General features: G+C 52.1%; 1 protein-coding gene across 2 annotated transcripts in view; it reads left to right on the forward strand.

Annotated features, from left to right (window-relative positions):
* PPP2R2B (protein phosphatase 2 regulatory subunit Bbeta) overlaps positions 1 to 19577 on the forward strand; it is a 67380-nt gene that overhangs the window by 10051 nt on the left and 37752 nt on the right. The window contains exon 1 of one of the 2 annotated variants that reach the window (XM_071569952.1): positions 10796 to 10967. The exons of the other annotated variant lie outside the window; for it this stretch is intronic. Coding sequence (XP_071426053.1) covers positions 10898 to 10967 — 70 coding nt within the window. The 5' untranslated portion in view covers positions 10796 to 10897. Of the gene's footprint in view, positions 1 to 10795; positions 10968 to 19577 lie in introns of those variants that run through there. 2 annotated transcript variants of the gene reach the window in all.

The following is a 19577-nucleotide window of genomic DNA, read 5'->3' on the forward strand; positions in this document are numbered from 1 at the left end:
TTGTTTCTGCCTTTAAATTTCATGTTCCTCAGCTGAAATGAAAGAGTAATCAATTCATAAGCAGATGGCAACAAACCCACCACACTAACCCATGAAGAAAAACCATCTAGGTGCATATTTTGACCTGCTGCCACATAGTCAGATGTTGTTCTGTTGAAGGAGGCTAATTGACTTGCCTGTTTCAGCTAATAGCGGCTTAGGCTTCTCTCCATCCCCACTGTTAAGCTGAAGTCTTAAGCGATGGAATAATGGAAAGAAGAAAACAAATAACGCAACTGATTAAAATCAGGAACAGCCTAAGAGCAAGAGGCAAAAGTGTTTGGGAAACCAGAGGCAGTCATGTTTCTGCTGTGGTTCTTGTTTGTGGTGTCCCTGCAGACATGAGCACCACCATGGGCCATTGCTCCCTGTGTTGGGGCAGCCTGTGTCCCTAGCATGCAGCCCTGGGGGGACTCCAAGAAGAGCTCCCAGCCTGAGAGTCTGGAGCCCTGTAGCTTTTGGGAGGAGAGGGTCAAGAGTTGCTGAGAGATGCTCATTTTCAGGAGAGATCCAGGGCCAGCAAGTAACAATTCCTGGTGCTTGAGCAGATTCAAACCCAAGGATGCCAAGTGCAGAACAAGGGCAGGGCTTGGCTCTGCATGGAGCGAACAGGGGCTGCCTGGGGCTGCTGTGTGCCCCTGGGGGGTCCTGTGCCTTCCCTGGAGGCATACAGCTCTCCACCATCTTTTCAGGATGCTGTGCCCTGACCATGAGCACACACACAGCCACACGGCAAAGCCATTACCTGCAGAGACTCCCATTTATAGTCCCCCACTGCTTAGGCTGCCCTCAAATCTTTGTCTTCTTTTTGTGCTGGTTTTGTAATTTTTCAAGGGTAGTTGTCCTTGACAGGAAAGGCATTGCAGGTTTGCTCTGCTTGAATCACTTTCCATGTTGTCGAAACTTAAAAGCCATAAAATTCACACTGATGGATTTTCATGTGTGTGAGTCTGGGAAGGCCACAGAGAATGTTTTTGATGAACTGTCATTCCCATATTTTTCTGACACCGATTATTTGAGGGCAGGAATGAGGGTAACATTGCTGTTACACCTTTGACATTCTGTTCCCATAAATTTGGGTCTCAGGAAAAAGAAGCACTGGAGCCTTTTTGCCATAGCCTGTATGATGGTGTGTGGATAGGTCTAAAACAGACTGTGCAGTCAGCAGGATGAAAACTGACTCACTCTAGTTTGTTGTGGAAGGGCTAAGAGAGCTGGAGTGTGGGAAGTGCTCAGGACAAGCTCAGGGGCTGAGAGCTCCCAGGGGAGCCTGCAGTTTGTGTGGGAGGAGCAGGGCGTGCAGTCTCCTTCCTGTCCAGGGCATCCTGTGGCAGTACTGTGTGTGCTGCTGATGAGTCGCAGAGAGAGTTGCTAATATATGTGAAATACACAGATCAAATGCCCCTTTTTGATGAGCACAGTTAATTGTTCTATGTGAGCAGTCACAGCAAGACTACTACAATTTGACAGCCAGTAATGCACGTACATGGCACGAAGGACAGGTGTGCAAGGTCCATGGGACTGTGCTGAGTGTCCAGAGAACACATGGTCAGATTGACCATGTTCATGCTAATGAAACAATTACTCTTCATGCGTGAATGTTTCTCCCTTTAAATGTTCAGAAATCACTCACAAACATGACAGGAATGAAATCAGTTTTGTTTATTCAATTGGATTAAAGTAGCTGGATTCCCATGTGGACAGGGGCAATTGGATTTAATGTTACTTTGCATATTGTTCCAGTCTCATCTTGGGGGGAGTAGTTGTCTGGTTTTGGAAGTAATTTTTTTTAAAGGACCATAAAATCTTAATGATCACATCATCACATTTAAATGAAGACTTTTATGCCTAATGTCATACTAACCTCATTGCTGATGTTGTTATATGTAATTCAGGAAAAGGCCTTGGGAAAGGCACATGCGTGTGTTTGTGTGTGCTGGAGCCCGTGTGCTGCTGCTTGATTCAGGCTAGGTCAGGGCTATTAGATTTCCTTCCCTCAGGCATTTTATAATCTGTTTAACATAACACAGTCATTTGTCTTGTTTGCCGACTGCTTAACAGATGGATATGTGGTTTTTGTAATTACTATATGAACGTTAATAAGACGTGATATCTTTTATTAATTAACAGTTTTCCAGGTTTGTTTTTCCAAATGACATGAGGTAGATTATATGTAAATATTAGTGACATACAAATATTAGGTTTACAGCACTGGCGCTCTGAGAAGTTGTGCAAACTTTTAAGGCTCCCCATGGTGTCTCCTGTTTTAGTTTTTCCTCTCCCCTAAGCTTTACTTCATTATGGTTCTCTGGTAGCACAACTGGGTTTATGTTTTGATGATGGTTGGTCTCTCCTTAATGTAAGGAAAGCCTGGACTTGACCAGTGTCCTGAGCCATCTATTTATCCTGCCAGTGCAGAGTTTTTCCAGCCCATTTCTATTCTTGTGTGATACTCTTTTTCTCCTGGAGATTTCTAAAAGTGGGAATCGGTGTAAACAGGTATGAAGACTGTACACCACACAGGAGAGAACACTTGTCTCACCACAGCCCTTCCTGGGAGCCCTCTCTGTCTGGCAGCTGAAGAGGAGCCTGAGAAAGGAGCTCAGTCCTCCTGGGAAGCAGCAAGAGACTGAGCGCTGGGCAGGGCTTTGCAAGGTCCATTTGCACAGATGAGATCTTGGTCACACCTGGCCCCTGCACTGAGACTCCAAAAAGGGGGTATTTTTTTTTTTTGTGATGGAGCAGCCCCATCTGCTACCTGAGAAGGGCCCAGTGGGTCCCACTGCACACCCAGGGATGGGGACCCCGACCAGCCTCAGTGCCACCTTTCCCAAGCTGCCATTTTTGCTGGAGGCACCTGGAGGTCCAATGGAGGAGGAAGCACAGCTCCAGGAGTGATCAGTGACACTGGAATGTTGAATTTCAGGTGTTCACAGAGAATGAATGACTTACCCAGGGTGAGGTGGAGGGCAGGGCTGGGCACGGCAGAGCCAGGGCCACAGGCTCTCCCATCGCTGTCATGGGCCACTCCCTGCTCATGGCTCTGAGTCACAGAGGAGTAGCATTACCAACTGGATCTAGGACCATGTGCACATAAGAAATGTTGAATAGGATCACCATAACACACCCTGTCCCTCCGTTAATGCTTGGGTGCTTCGAACACGAGGTCAATTTAAACTGACAGGTTACCTCCTTGTGGGCTTTGTTTTGTAGGATGATCTGGCATAACATGTTGTGTTATCAGATAATGGTGAGCACAGTTATGGGGGGTGTGTGGTGCAGCCTCACCCTGCCAGCATCCAGCCCAGGCTGCAGTCACCCAGTGCTCTCACACTGCTCCCTGGACTCACCTGGGTCTGGCAGGAGGCTCATGGGCTCCCTTGGTGCCATGGCTGCTCTTACTTGTGGCAGCACCACCGTGCTCGTGGGACCTGTAGCTGTAGGAACCAGAGCAGCGGCTGAATCAGAGCATGGTGTGATGACTTCTTGTGATTTTTCCCCATACCACAGTAGTTTCATGCTTAGAGCACATTCTGGGTTAACCGAGGCGTGTGTGAGCCGTGCTGGCTCTACAGCGCTGCTCTGGATTCCAGACGTGGTTTAGTGTGGGATGCTGCCAACAGCTGGAGTGGCTCTGCCAAGGCAGCATGGGGAAACACAGTTATCAGGGCAGGTCCTCACCTGCACTGGCTGTTGCTTTGTGAAGCACCACTAAAAACTGAAAGTTCCTGTGAACGTGGAAACAGTTGGCGATCGATCAGTCCTGATGGGCTCTCGGTTCCCTGGCTCTCAGCATCACAACAACGGTGCCTCTGTTTTGCTGTACCCCATTTTGTGCTTTCCACCAGCCCGGTTTTGGGTCCCTGTTTGTCCTTCTGACAGTTGTGGAACTTCTGCTAATCCCTGCACAGGTCGTGAGTGCTGCTCTGCCAGACACCCAGTTTCCTTTTCTTTGGGTAATTAATCCTCTCTGACTGATTAGGCTTTGTGCTTTCCATTTTGCAAGGCTGGCCAGGCTGCATCTGTGTGTGCTTCACTCTGCTGCTGCTGGGTGACATCTGAGGACAAGCACAATGATTTTTATGAAGTCATAATCTAGCCAGCCCCAGGATTGCAGTGCTGTGAAACCTACTGTGCTTGTGTTGCAAGACGTGGGCACCCCCGGTTTTAATTTATGCCATGATTTCATTACTTTTTGATGTGGGACATGTTTCAGATTAACTGAAGACCATGAAGTAATTGCAGTTTAGGAAATAAAATTCACAATGACCTGGATGTGTTGGTGTTTCATTGGCATTCATCCTTTCAAATAAAGTCTACCTTTGGGGCTAAACATCTTGTATATTAATTGCTAATATAACAGAAAAAGTGCTAAATAGTTATTTGCACAAATAATATCTCAGGGTACGTGGGGAAGCATCTGAGTGCCCAGTGTAAATACACAACATGACAAACTTTGCTTTTTCTTCACTCAGACTGACTCCAGTTTCTTTTTTGTTGGCTCTTCTGATCATCAGGTGATGGACAAAGTTTGCAGACTTCTGGTAGATTGATAGTTTTACAGGTTTGAAGGGTTTTTGCTATTTTTTTCCATTACTGTGGTGTGTGATTGCCATCTTGGTTGTGTGGAATTGTTTTTTGCCTTTGGGCTGCTGACATTTTTAAAGCAGTGGAGCAACGAATGAGCAGCAGTGTGGGGAAGGAGTGTCCCACATGTTCACTGCCTGGCCCTGAGCCCTGTGAGAAGGGCCCAGGCTGTGCAGAGCCTTGTCATGAATGGGGAAGGCAGGGCTGAGGTGTGCAGCAAGCTGAAGGCAAGAAGGTGACCTTCAGTATAATTTTACAATAGCTGTTCCACTCAAATGCACGTGTGAGTTCATGTGTTCCTTCCCATACAGTGACCTAACCTGATGAAAACATTTTGAGCTGAATCTCCGCATGAAATAGTGGAATTAATGCAGTCATTTTTTCCCCCAGATGAAAATAAATCAGCAGGGAAACCCAAGAAACAAATACTACTGTTATTTTTGCATTCTGTGCGTTAGTTATTCAGCATAAGACTTCTCTCATAGATGATGTTCCAGTGTCCTCTTGCAACCTCTTTACCCCCTGTGTCACATTTTACTGCAGCAGCCTGTGAGCCCCTAAGGGCATGGAGCTGGTGTGTGTGTGTGATGTGGTGGTTGTACCTGGGCTGTGTGCTCTGTGTCCAGTGCTCCCCAGAAGACAGCACTGATGTCCCATGATGGTGTTTCACTCCCAGACACCCAACCAATGCCTGTCAGGTTTGGCCTTCCACTGTCACCTGTGGTGGAGTTTGTTACAACAGGTAAAACCCAAACCCAGAGGAGACAAAACGCTGACATGGACTGGCCTCACTTGCAGAGTAGCAAGAGTAGTTGCTCAGAGTAGCTGTTTTCAAGCAAAAACTTACTCCTTAGTGTAGAATGTGCTCCCCTGGTTCAGATGCTCCGATGCTCTAGCATGTGGCCTTAATCTTCAGAAGTGGAAAATCCTATTTACTGTGTAAGTATTTGAGCTAATTATATCTCTGATGTGAAGAACATGTGACAGTTTACACTGTATCCTTTAAAAGACATTGATGTCTCAGATCCTTATGAAATACCCTGTGCCTCATACCATTTTGGTGTGTTCTGCAGTGTACTTAGCAAAAATACAATTTAGTAATAATGGAGAGAAAATGAGTAGGTTATTGGTAGGGAGTCTGTAGAGTAAGAAATAATTCACAGCAAGTTTTTCCTGGAAGCACCACGTATGTGTGGCAGTTGCACAGTTAGGTGGCTGTTGCATCATAGGAGAGATCTGGTGAGCAAGATCCTGTCTGGGCTTCAGAAAATGCTTGGTAGGGAAAGAGTGAATCTGAAGAAAGGACTGCTAAAATGCTGCAGAAGCTGGTTGGTCTAATTGAAGGCAGGAGAGAAAGCCCTTGGGGAGCAGCTGCTCCCTGAGGGGGCTGGGTGTGTGGCAGTGCTTGTTACTGGCACATTGTTAATCACGTACAGCTTGTACCAGCACCCGTAACAGCGCAGCAGGGGTCAAGGCCAAGTAGATCAATTTATCATACAACCTTTGGGAGGCAGAAGTCTTCACCTACTTTGCATTCAATGAACTGATTCTTCCCTTTTCTGCCCCGAGGTCCTGACCCTGGTTCTCTGTCATTCATGAAGAAGAGAGCTGCAGCTTGCCCTCTGCATGCAGCCTGGCTTCTCAGTATTCTTGATCTTAGTTTAATCTGGTAAATTATTGGTCTTCCTCAAGTCATCCTACTTAAGGTTCCTGTGATTGAGACTTCATCCTGAATGTGGGTTATGGCTTCCCCAGCTTGCTTACGTGACTTAGAGGAGAAAACATGAGAAACAAGCTGACCTGGTGCAGTGAAATCACAGTCAGCTCTTTTGCTGTGCCTCAGGAGCACAAGGGCAGGGCTCCAGAGCATGGCAGGGATTGCACAGGGGCTCAGTGAGGATGTTAATGTGTGGTGAGGGTCACAGACATTCCCTGAGGACAACACAGCAGTCCAGTGCTCCATCTGGGGCGAAGAAGACTGTGCTGCATGAGGTGTTCACTGGGAGGATGTTCATCTAGAGATGGTTTCACCCACTCTGCATGTCTCTTCATGGCTGGGTGGGAATGGTCTTTGTTGGCTGGCACAAGCTGGTGCCCTTCCTGAGCCTTCTCCAGTCTCTCTGAGCTGGAATTGAGGAGCATTGGTCTCTCTGGGTTCTCAGCTCTACCACTGGGATAATATTTAGCCACCAGCTGTGAAGCACTCAAGTGTCTGTTTCCTCTGGAGAGCAGGGTCCCTGACCTGTTGTCTGTCTCTCTCTCTAGCCGTCTCAGGAACACTGTGCCTGTGGCATTAGATGTGCTCAGCACTGGGAATGGTGAGAAGCTCTGGGATGTTGCAGTGTGTGCAGCATGGGGGGGCTCCGCCTTGACACAGCCCTTTCCCTTTGGGGTTGTCCCTTAAATATGGGCCAGCCAGCCACCAGCCTGGCTGGCTGACACCAATTGCATGTGGGAGAATAGGTGTGTAATTATGGATTTTTGCTGCATAATTAGCTTCTCAGATTTGTGAAGCCAAAGTGCTGTGTCTACTGGAATCTGCAACCTTAAGGACTCAGAGGATATTGGGAACTGGCCATGATGAGAGAAAATGTACAATGGCTTTAAGTGCTCTCTCTCTCAGAATATGAATTGTGTGCCATGACCTTCACCCAGATCAAAGACCAGGTGCTGGCTCTGGTGTGAGATGCTTTCAGTTAAAGCATCACAGACCTGGTTAGTGGAGATGGAGGTGGCCACCACTTGTGTTGATCTGTAATTTAACAAGTCTACAAATCTGAGATGCTGCAAGATGGGAGCACATTCCACTCCCAGGGAGTGGTTCCCTGTCTGACCCTGGAGGGGAGGAGGTGTTCCACCCATGGGAAGCAGCAGAGCCAGGGCAGAAGTGCTGCCCACACACCTATGGCAGGCAGAGCACAGGACCTCAGGGCTCTCACTGCCAGCCCTGTCCTCTGTGCTATGGGCACAGGCTGTCACCAGCATTTCTCCATGCAGGATGACCTCTGGCATCATCCAGCTGGCTGGCACCCTGCTGACAGCACTGTGCTAATGATCAGTTAACTAACAGAAATAATTATTACGAGTTTAAAAGAAATTTTGTTACCTATATTTAACAGTTAAAAGATGAGGGTAGTGTTCTAACCCAGAGCAGTAATTAGGAAAATAGATTTAGTGCTCATGGATGGAAGGGTAAAATAAATGAGGTGAAGGAAGTTCTGTGCTGAGCATAAAATCGGAGGTTTGATTCAATTATTCTTCACACACTGTTTAGATCCCACAGAAACCTGAGAATGGAGCTCTTAAACCTCTCTAATTGAAGCAAAAATCATTGGAGTGGAAAGTGTCCTGGCTCTTCAGGAGATGTCAAAGTACAGAACATGGTGGACACCTGGGGGTTTGGAAAACAGTGACAGCTACAAGCTGACCTTTGGCAAATTTAATCTGCAAATGGATTCCTGCTTAGGACAGCTAATGCTTTTAGTTATTGTAAAGGCTCATTCCTGGATTTTAAAAAGCTGAGAATAAATGGATTTCATGATACAGCTCCTGTGTGCATTGCATAACAAACAGGTGGCTTGTGGATGTGTTTAAATGATCCTGGGGATACTGTTGTGGTGCAGTTTTGATCTTCCTTTTCCTTCTTTCTTACCCTGTGAGAGGTCCATGCCTTTCCCCTCCTTCAGGAGACAGGAGACCACAGACAGAGGTGTCAGTTGACTTGCCTGGAGCCAGCAGCAGTTCTGAGTCCTGTGGTGCCATGTTTGGGTTGGTGCCCTGTGCTGTTGCATGTACAAGTAGCTGCCAGCAACAAAGAAGTTATTTCTAAAGCGCGATGTTAGTGCTGTGGCTTTCTTTGGCCTGCAAGAGAGCTTTGGTCAGCACATCTCTGTGCTGTGCTGTGGAGCCATGGCCAGGTCCTGTGCCCTGTCACCAGGACCGAATTCAGAGTAACCTGTGGCTCTCACCCACTGCAGCTGAGAGCAGCCTCTACAATGTGTTTGATTTACTTACACATGTACCTGGTGATTATAGCAAGTAACTCACATTCCAGCATAATTCAGTGAAGGCTTGGGCATGGAGACTTCAGGCTCATGCCTGTCTGATGAATGCTTCTGGCTTGTCACATCAGTAATCCCTGTATTAATGAGTAGCCTGTGATGTGCTGTGGTTGAGTGGCAAATCCTGAAGTTACATATGCATATGAGTAATTGCCAGAGTTCTCCAAGGTGCAGTTTTACAATGCCTTATATCAACCTCTGTGTGACAGTGTGTCAGAAAACGTCCTGGGGAGGCAGGCAGCAGAGGGCCTGGGAATTCACCTTTCTTATAAGGTCACAACAGGGGTGACCATCTTGCCTCTCATCTGAGAGGATTCACGCATTCCTCCAAAAGGTGTGCAGCAGTGTGCTGGGGTGGACAGTGTGGTGGGGTGGTTGTGCAGTGGTGTGGGAGACATGCTGCCCACAATATCTGCATACTGGAGGTGCTGGAGTCCTTGTGCCTCCTCACTCAGAGATGCTCTGTGCTTCTCTTCCCCTGAAATAAGGAGCCGCAAGGAGGCAAGGTGATCTCAGCACAATAGTAACACAGGCTGTAAAATCTTGCACCTTCTTAATAAGATTTTAATTTTGAAACTACAGTTGAAAGAGGAAATCGAGCTGCAGTGCATCACTGTATGTACAATGTTATCTGGCATCTTAGTCCTTCCCTCTGAATCCTCTGGTTCTAGTAACAATAACGCTCCCTGCTGATGTGGCCCTGGTCTGTCAAGCAGGTCCTGTGCCGTGGCACACCAAGCTATGCTGTCCTGCAGCTGACCCTGGCCTCTTGGTGCGGGAAGCTTGAGGGGTGCTGGGTGGGTGGGACACAGTGCAAAGGTGCTGCAGGACCTGTGCCCACTTGTGCTTGCTCCCTGGCTGCAGCCAGCCAGTACCCAGCACCAGTGACAGGGGTGTGCTGTGGGGTGGAGGCTTGGGGCAGACCCCAGGCCGTTTCTGTGCACCGGTTTCCCTTCAGCAGCTGTCTGGGCAGTGGAGAGCGGGGGGTAGAGGGGAACACTGTGGGTCAATTTTGGTGCTGGCCTGAGAGTGGGGCATCGTGCCTGTCTCCCTGATGCTGCCCAGTGTGCACATCGCTGCCTGGCGGGGGATGTCTTGTGCCCTGGCACTGCCGTTGGGCTTTACCTCCAACTTCACGTGCAGAAGGAGGGAACTTGTCCTCCATGAGTTTCTTCCCTGTGTCTGCCAGTGACTCATCCAGTGCTAAGGCTTCTTCCTGGACTATCCTGAGACACAGAACCCTTCCAGGGAGCAGTTGTTTCCCTTTGGTGTTCAGCAGATAATATGTCCAGAATACAGCCTGTCCTTTCAGAGGTGTGCCTTGAACAGGAGAGTCTTCCTTTCACCTCCTGGTCCCTGTGCTCAGCCACTTCCCTGGATGCCACCGATCCCCCTACCCACATCAGCCTTCACAGCCATAAGTAGTCACTGAGCATCCCTATCCTCTTCCACAGCTGAGACAGGGTGAGCCTAGGCCAGGTGTCCATGGGCACACACCACTGCTGGCATAGCACCCCCGTGGTACTTGCTGCATCTCCTGTCCTGGGACACCCAGCGTTCACATTCTGTGGCTCCACCAAAACAGGGCCTGGTGTCATCTCGCGGCTGGGGATCTTGTGTTAGAGGCAGCCAGGTCAGGGAGCAGCAGTCGTTCCGCCGCTGCTGCAGGAGCTTCCTCAGGGACAGGGTTGTTCTCCGGCAGCAGTGGATCCTCGGGGAGGAAGGAGCATCCCTGGGCAGGAGGAAGCGTCCCAGTGCAGGAGCATCCCCCAGACGGGAGTCTCCCCGGGGCGGGTGCATCACCGGGCAGGAGCGTCCTCGAGCAGGAGCATCCCCCGGGCAGACACGTCCCAGCGCAGGAGCATCCCCGGGCAGGAGCGTCCCCGAGGCAGGAGCATCCCCGGACGGGAGGGAGCGTCCCAGGGCAGAAGAATCCCCTGGGTTGGAGCATCCCCGTGGCAGGAGGATCCCCGGGCAGGACTGTCCCTGGGGCAGGTGCGTCCCCGGGGCCGGGGCTGCGCCGCGCCGCGCCGCGCTCCGCCCGCCCGCGCGGTGCCGGTCGGTGCCGTATGGGAGGAGCCACCGGGCACCGCCGCCCCTGCGCCCCCCCCGCCGCATTTGGCGGCCGCCGCCGCGGAGCAGGGCGCGGGGGGGGATGATGGATCCGCGGCTGCGGCTGCTGACGCCCCGCGCCCGCCTGCCCGCCGTCAATGGAGGAGGACGCTGAGACCCGCAAGATTAGCAGCAGTTTCCTGCGAGACCACAGCTATGCCACGGAAGGTGAGCCCGACCCGCAGCCCCCGGCCTCGGCCCGCCCGCAGCAGGTGAGGCCGCCCCGCAGCGGCCCCGGCCCCCGCCCGCATCGGTCCGCGCACTCCCCGCGCACCGGGGCCGCGGCTGTCCCGGGACTGGCATCGCTGCCCCTGGCCGGCCCGGGCAGCCCCGCGGCGGCGGCCCCGGGGAGGGTCGGTGCGGGCGCGGCGGAGCCGCTCCGGTGACTCAGCAGCGCCCGGTGCCGCCGGGTGGGCTCCCCCGGGGCAGGCCGGCCCTCGGCGGGCGCGGAGGTGGCTGAGCCGGGTCCCCAGAGCCGCCGCCGCAGCACTCGGGGCGCTCCCGCCCCGCTGCCGACCCCCGGAGCCCCTGCCGGGCTCCTGCGGCTCCAGGAGCGACGGGAGTCCCGGCCTCTCCACAGCCCCTTCCCCACTGGCGCGGACCCGCGGGGCCGGAGGGAAGCGGGACTCGCTGGAGCCGGAGGGATGCGGGCGGCGGCCGCGGTTCGCGATCGGTTTCGTCAGCCCCTGAGGGCGTTCGCGGTGCCGCAGGTGGCTGGAGCCGCGCTGTGAGGTGCGGGAATACGGCAAACGCTGGTGCAGGTCTCGTCACCGAACGGAACAGTTGTCTCGGGGCTGTTTTCCCTACAACCCGCTGCAGGTGGGAATGCGAGAATCCTGACTGATGCGCTGCAGAGGCGAGGAGACGCCAGGGCTGTTGGACATGGATAATGTCACAGCCCCGGTGAGGCTCGTGTGTTTTAAAGTGGCTTCCCATAATGGCTCGGAAGTGGAGGAGACAGTGTGGCCATGTTCGGTTCAGGCATCGGAACGTGAGCTCAGCCTGCACATGACGCCGCAGCCGCCACAAAGGCAGCTCCACCAGCGAGGGGTGAAGGAGGGATGGGGACGGAGCTGTAGCCGCCTCTGCTGTCCTCCCTGGCAGCTGAAGAGCTGTCGACTTCACGTCAGCTCTGTCACAACCTCCCTTTGCTCCCTGGCTTCAGGAGGAAAACTGCAGCTGCTGTAAAGCAAAACCGAACCCCCCATCCCTCCTGTAGCACTGATCCCCTTCAATGAGGCTTCAAAAACCAGACCCCATATCAGAGTCTGAACAGTCTTATTCATGGCTTCATAGTAGCCAGAGAGGCTCTCCCTTACTGTGTCATTCTCGTGAGGCTTAGAGGAAGCCAACATATAACCAGGCTTTGGGCTTTTTATATCTTCAGCACATGGCTAAAGGAGGGTTTGTCTGGTGGGAAATCTTTGACTTTATATAGTAATGGAAATCTGTGGATACCTGGTGAGCCACAGAAAATGATCATTTGGGTTGCTTGTGTGTAGCTGGAACATGAGTGCTTGGCGTGACAGCCCCCAGAGTCAGGGGAGGTGATGCCCTGGCACATCGTGGCTCTGCTGCTCTCCTTGGGTGCCTCACGCCGTGGGGCCAGGGTGGTTGGTGGACCGCTGTGGGGCTGTGATGGACCTGCGGAGGCCACACCACGCTGGCAGGACATTCCTGCTGGGAGAGGGGTGGTGCGAGTCGGCGCTTACAGGAGAGTGGTGTGGCCAGGATGGAGCTGAGCTCCTGTACCTCCCGGTTGTCTGGCTTGCATCACCATGTGCTGTGTGCCATGGAAGGATGAATTTGCAGTTGCTGCATTCTAAAAGGCAACTACAATAACCAGCAAATAAAAAATGGGGCTGTAGATGCCTAATTGTGACCTACTGAGAACTCGGGTTGCCTGGTTGGAAAGGATGGGGGGTTGAGATGAGCCCGCAGTGATTCGGTGACACCGGGTGGTCTGAGAATTTTCTGACCCGAGGTTTCAGTGATGAGACCCAATCTGTCTGGTAGTCTGTGGCTGTATGCTGGCGTTTTCAGAAGAGCCTTGTGCGTCGGTACTAGTGAACTTTAGTGACCCTCTCAGTAGAAACAAAACTGCCAGAGGCGTTTGTGCAGTAGGTGTCCGACTTGGCCGGAGTGGTTCCTGTTGTGATAAGGGAAGGTACGGGAGGGATTTAATGGCTCTGTATCAGCTGGGAATTTCTCTTCACATACTGCTTTAGGGCTCCTCACTCTCCCAGCAGTGGTTCGGCTAGAGGAAGACTGCACTTTGAAATGGTAGACCTTACTAGTGGGTAAAAAATGTCGATAATTCAGTTCTTTTTTTTTCTACAAAAAAGCAGCATATGCTTAAAACGCTGTGGCTGGTAACCCGTCTTCTGGTTAAAAAAGAAAAAATCCTTCCCAATGCCGTGCAGCAGGTGCAGACTTGCTTTGGAAATGAAGGTGTCTCTGGTGTGTCAGCTGAGAGAACAAGCTGGGTTATGTAATTTGGTTTAGTGAAGTGTTGTCACTTAAATAGGTCTTGTATTTTCATGCAAATGTGGGGTGAGGATGGTATTTCACAAGTGCACACTTGAATGCCTCTTTCTTGTGTAGCTCAGAGTGTTGCTGAGAAGGAACTCGGCCCTTGTGCTAATTCGACTCGGGTCGCCAGGGCGTGTGGAGGTGCTGGGATGCAGAGCATGTCCCCGGCCGTGTCACAGGATTCGCCCGGTGCAGAGGGAGCGGAGTGAGTGGCTTCCAGGGCGATGCCGGCTTAGGTCTCAGAGCACTGCCCCAGAATGGCAGATGTCATGTGAAAAATGTCCAGAAAATATGCTTGGTTTGTTCTGCTGCATAAATTCATCTTCATTGGCAATTCTGCTGAGTGCCCAGCCAAAAGTAGGACAAATCGAGACATTTGAATACAAATAACCATTGGAGTAGCTTCCACTTCTAGACATGCTTGTTGGAGATGTAGAAGGGCCCTTTGTGCTCACCTGCCCCAAGCTGGCCCATTTCAGCAGCTGGATCCAAAATGCCTGTCTCCTGAAGGCTTCAGGCTGTGGCTGTCACCTTCTGTGTGTGGCAGTGCTGTCCACCTCTCATGTCTCCGAGTCCTTGCTGTGGGTGACGGTTGAGCAAACACCTCCAGATGAGGGTGGAATGGGAGGAATGGCATGAACGCCCCTTCCCATGAGCCCTGCCCTCAGGGGAGCGGCTGTGGAACCCAGCCTGTATGCTCAGTGCGTTCAGGTGGGACGAGAGCTCAGTCATGGCTCAGCCCAGTGGGACAATGCCTCATGTTATTGTTCCATGTCTGTGCACACCTGCCCTGTTGTTTTCTCCTCTGATGGAGGAGGGATGCTGAGCACCAGGCTGGCCTGAGAGCTATGGGTCCCTCTTGGGGTGGGAGTCTCTGGTGGGCCAAGGCCAGGCTGGCACTGCCTGTCCTGTCCCCCACCTGCAAGCGTAGCTGAGATCACAGCCCTGCATGTCTCCCCTTGGACACCTTGCTGTTGGGACAGGATTCCCCATCCCAGCCGTGTCCCTGCCCCAGCCTGATGCTGCCAGATGTCCTGGGCTCCGTGTGGAGAGCCCGCAAGCCTTGACCCCACAATGGCCATGACAGAGTCACCCTTTCACATAGAGACACAGAGACATACCCCTTCCTGTTGGTGTGATGCAACAGGCAGAACCTTCCAGGGTGTGATGAGTGCCCTGCACTCCCCACACCAGGCACCTGCTCTGGGAAGGCACCAACAGGAGTCTTTGGATGGGGTGTGCATTTTGGGATCTGCATTTTGGGGTGTGTGCTTCGTCTGTTAACATGGTTTCAATGCGTTAGGCATGGCAGGCTGTGGACAGCACAGGTGTGGTACAGCCCTGGCACCTACAATTCCCAGCATTGGCACTGGGATGAGGAGGAGTGGCCTCACCTAGGCTGTTTGGGAAGGTGGCCGTAGCCAGGTGATTGTGCTGTTGGAAGAGGACCTTTGGGAGTACCCATGGCCATGGTGTGGTGCCAGTTTGGGGCCAGCTGGGTCTTGGGACCATCCTGCCCCCTCCAGAGGGACATCCCTGATTCCCAGTGGCTCTGTCAAGGGATCTTCTCTCCTGTGGGCATGGAGCTGATGCTGCTGGGGCTGTGTGGCCTCAGGGATGTGCCATGCTCTCTGGGCAGGACAGTCATGACACCCTGCAGTGACTCCTGGCCACTGTGTGGCTGCTCCCTGCACACTGTCCCCAGGCACTGACTGATGCCCGCTCAAATCTTTAATCTCCTGGGGGAGTGAGTGTTTCCCAAAATGAATAGGTTTTGCTGTTGAGAAATCTACCACTAAGCCTTCATTTCCTTTTCCTGGTTTAATCTTGTTACTCCCTCTGTAACCCCCTTGCCTCTCTGTCATTCCCTGTAGCCCTGCCCTGCCATCGTGCTGCAGGAAGGGGCCCTGATGCCAGTGTCCCTTCGCCCTCATGCCAGGGCAGTTTGCCTTGAGCTCTCTGTGATACAGTGGTGGCTTTTTTAAAAATCTGTGTGTTGTCCCCAGGAGAGCACCAAGTGAGGCATTTCCCAGGTGTGGGTTAGGGCAAGAGCTGTTTGGTATTTCTGTTGTCACAAATGATGCATGTTGCTGTTTGGAGATCATCTGGATTGACATTTAATTAATCCGGGAACCTCCATGAAGTTGTTTTATCAGATAAGCACTTGATTACGAAACTCAATCTTATCCTTTCTGCTTTTTATTTATACACATGTACTGTATTTAGACCTCCCTTCCTCTCCCTGAGCCTGTGCTCACCCTGGGTGGGAAGGACCCACAGACATGTCTCCTTCTGCCTAATCCAGGATCGCTGCAGGAGCACAGTGTAACTCAGCTGTTTGCAGTGCACTGCGTCAAAGCCGCTTTGGGGATACTTTAATCCACAGATTAATGAGAGAATAGATGTGCCTGGGGGCTCTGTAATCTAGGGATTACTGAGGGGACTGGGAGCAGGTAATGATGTGACTGACCCACTGCAGATGGGCTGTGAGGAGGTTGCCTGGTCACTGGTGATGGCATGTGGGGGGCTTGCATTCACCTCCCCCTCCTCATCTCTGTGCTAAGGTCGAGGTGGGAGCTGCTCCCTCCAACACTGGGGAAAGCCAGGTCACTCCCAGCAGGCACCAACAGCAATGTGGAGTGATCTGCCCTTACAATCCAGTGTTGCCCCAGTCCCTGTTGGTGTGGAGTCCCCCTGCTCTGGGGACCATCTGCAGAGGTCAGAACCCAGAACTAGTCTTTTCCTCAAGATCAGGACCTTGGGGCATGCTGTGGGTGCTTGTGTGGCAATCCTCAGGGTGCCAGCCAGGACAGCCCCATTCTCAGATTTCAAAATGGAATTATGGGACTTGATGAAATGGTCAAGGTTTTCTAAATGCAGAGAGACCACCTCTGGCTCAGGAGCCCCATGAACTGAATGTTGCAGGGAGTGAGAGAATATCAGTGGAAATGTGGTGTCGTTACCCTGTTCGTGTGCATTGCCTGTTGTCCATTGGAGATGGGATGCTGGGCTGGATGTGCTCCTGTTCTAATCCAGCAGGTCCTTGCTCCTGGGTAAGGTTCTTGTGGCTGTTTTGTGAACAGGAGTCGGCAGGGCTGTGCCAAATACCTGATACCTCCTCCCCAGAGAGCTAGTGAGATCTGGTGCCTGGAAGGTCAGAAGGTGGAAGGCTTAATGCCATGGCAGACCAGGTGATCATCAGTTTCCCTAATTCTGGGAGCTACGGCAGAGGTATAAGCCTGTCAGCAGGTTTAGAATCATAGAATCATCATTAAGGTTGGAAACCTTGCTTGGTGATTGGCTGCGGGAATACAACGCTCGTGGAAGAAATCCTTTGAGAATATAAGTCCCAGCTGCTGTGTCTCGGGAAGTGCTGCAGGTGTGGGCTCCTGTAACCTCAGGGAAAGGTGTGCTGTCGGCTGGCACGGAGGTAAGGCCCACAGAACGGCACACTTAGTGGAGCCGAGGCGTGTTGACCTGGCAGGATGCTGATCAGGCAAGGTTAAAAATAGCGGCTGCTTCCTCCCTGCTCCTCCCCATCTCGGCTGTGTGGCTGTGGCCGGGAGCTGGCAGCGCTGACGCCGATGTGCTGAGCAGGCACAAAGCCTCAGCTGCACCCAGGGCTGGCTCGGGGCTCGGGCACCGCAGGGAGAGCCCGGGCAGTGCTGTGTGGGAGCCTGCCGAGGATCTGGGCATAGCAGAGAGCCCAGGCAGTGCTGCGTGGGCACACACCGGGGGTCTGGGCAGCCAGTCTGCCTGGAGCTCGTGCGCAAACACCAAAAGACTCAGACTTCTCATCCCAGCATCCCTGCGTAGATCTGCCATGACTCCTGGACACCTGGCAGTCCAGGGCAGTGGCACCTGAGCTCCTTGCAGCCCTCCCAAAGTCTTCACGAGGTGGGGAGCTGGTGACTCCCCTGCCCTGGAGTGGGGGGATTGGGGCAGAGTGAACTCGGGACTGGCCCCCAGACCTGTCCCCAGCACTGTGGTAAAGGGTGAAATGCCACAGAAGCCACCTGTCACAGTGCCTGGGCACTGGAACCCACATGTGTGGACACTGATGCGTTGTTTGTATGCTGTCAGGAACACTGTCCCCAGCTCGCCTCCCTGCCATCCTCCCCAGTAAAGGCGTGGTCGAGCTATTGGAGTCTGTGTCTCCATTTAGGGCAATTCCAGCACTGGTGGTTGTTTTCTCCCGAAGCATTATGAGCCTGATTTCTTGGGAGGAAAGGATTGCCCTCCCATGCCCACCTGGTCCTGGGACAAGGCAGCATTGGCCCTCCCTAGCCCAGCTGGTCCTGGCATGGGCCAGATTGGCTGCATGGTTTATGTGGGATTTCTGTTACTTTGGTTTTCAGCCTTTAGCTGCTTAAGCCTCCTGCAGTGAAGCCCTTGCCACAGCTCCTGCGCTCTGTTTCAGCCTTAGCTTACAGAGGGGGTAATGGTACTCTGAGGTGCAATGTGTGCCTTGGGGAGGAGGAAAAATGCCAGACAAGTCGGGAGCTCTGTGTTGCATTCCCACGAGGGGCTGCAGGAGCCCAGACAGCAGGGCTGGGGGAGAGCGGAGAGTCATTTCCAGGCAGCTGAGTGTCCAGAAGGATCCTGCTTGTCTGCATTGCACAGAACTGTTCTGCAGCCTTTTTGTTTCCTTTAAAGCCTGTTTCTTCACTCACTCGGGTGCCACAAGTCAGCTGTTCGGCCACGCGCGTGCACCGTCGCTTAATGTCGCACTGAAGCAGGTCCTGCGAATGCAAAGGTAACTGGAATAGAAACCAGAAACCAAAATAGCCAATTAATCTCTTGTTTCGATCTGCTCTGTCCTGCATTTCAACTGATTCCCTGGTGTGATCATAAAACACAACCATTATCTCAGCTTCCCCAGTATGCAAACAAATTGCTGTGATTTTCCTACCCTTGGATCAGTCCGTATCCATAGTCTCTGAACAACAATAAAACGTTAATGGAGATAAAGACTGTTATCTCCCTTATGTCTATTTTGTCATTGGAATAACAACTTTAAATGTTAAGAGTGCTGAGATTTATAATGCCAAGCCTGCTCAGCAAAAATAAATCATGTTCCATAGCGCACATTACCATTTATTGCTGCTGTATTATCTGGAGCCAAGAGTGGGTGTTAACCCTGTGATAACATCCTCAAAGGGGATTTTAAGTAATTTTGTAGTTTAATTTAAAAATTCTGTTGGCTACCTGGTTTGATCTGCAACTCATTTTAGTGCAGGGGTATCAAAGTGGAACCTCTCCAAATGCTGATAATGAGCTCCCCAAAAAGTACAGCAGCAGGAGAAGCCCTAGACCCTGAAACAGCCACTGTTTCAGCTGTGGCTTTAGTCAACCAGCCACACAGGTGGAACTCCCCAAGTGTGCTCCCTTCCAAGGTTTTGTAGACTTTGGAAGACCACTGGATTTTTAAAGCTTCATCTTGGTGTTTCCATTCTTGTTACCCAAGTCCTCAGGGACATACACATTGGTAGCAAGAGAGATGTGCCTCAGGTGTGATTTGACCTGAGATGGTGTGGCTCCACAGTCAGTGCCTTTGGGGTTTTGCCCTGCCCTCACCCTGTCCTGACACTCTGACTCTTGTCACGCACGGAGTGATGCCATGCAGCAGGAGTGCATGGTGATGGCCAGCTCCGGACCGGTGTTCTGTGCCCAGTGCCGGGTGCTCTGGGTGTCCCCTGGTTGGCCCCAGCTGTGTTGTGGTGACAGTGCTGCTCCTGCATGCCTTGGCAGAGCTGATGGCAGTGCTCGGGCCCCTGCCCATGTGCTGCTGTGTCACCAGGCAGCCCTGAAATGAGCAGGACAGCCTTGGTGCTGAATTACCCAGCATTTCCTTGCATTCCTTTTCGTAGCTCTGTGAGTAAAGGAAAAGTGACTGCACCCTGAGGAACAGCAGCTTCTCTGAGGAGAAATACCATTAGCACCTGATGGCCCATTCCTGTGCCTGCCTTGGAGCAGCTGCAGTTGGTGCTTTGGGGTGAGGGATCACTTCCCTTGCAGGCTAAGTCAGTTTTATGGAGAGAGGAGGGGAGGAGGTCAGGGAGTGCAGGAGCTCTCCAGCCCTTGCACCTCATGCTATTCTAGGCATGCATTGATGGGTCTGTCTCACCGCAGAGCTGATGGTCCCAACCAGTGTTGGGGGCGGTCTGTAGCTTCTTTAACACTTGGCTCCTACCTATTAAACTCTCTCAGACGCACAGTGCACTACACGTGTTTGTCCTTGGGTGT

This window comes from Pithys albifrons, chromosome 15 (genome assembly GCF_047495875.1).
Source record: "Pithys albifrons albifrons isolate INPA30051 chromosome 15, PitAlb_v1, whole genome shotgun sequence".
In the NCBI taxonomy this organism is placed as follows: Eukaryota; Metazoa; Chordata; class Aves; order Passeriformes; family Thamnophilidae; genus Pithys; species Pithys albifrons.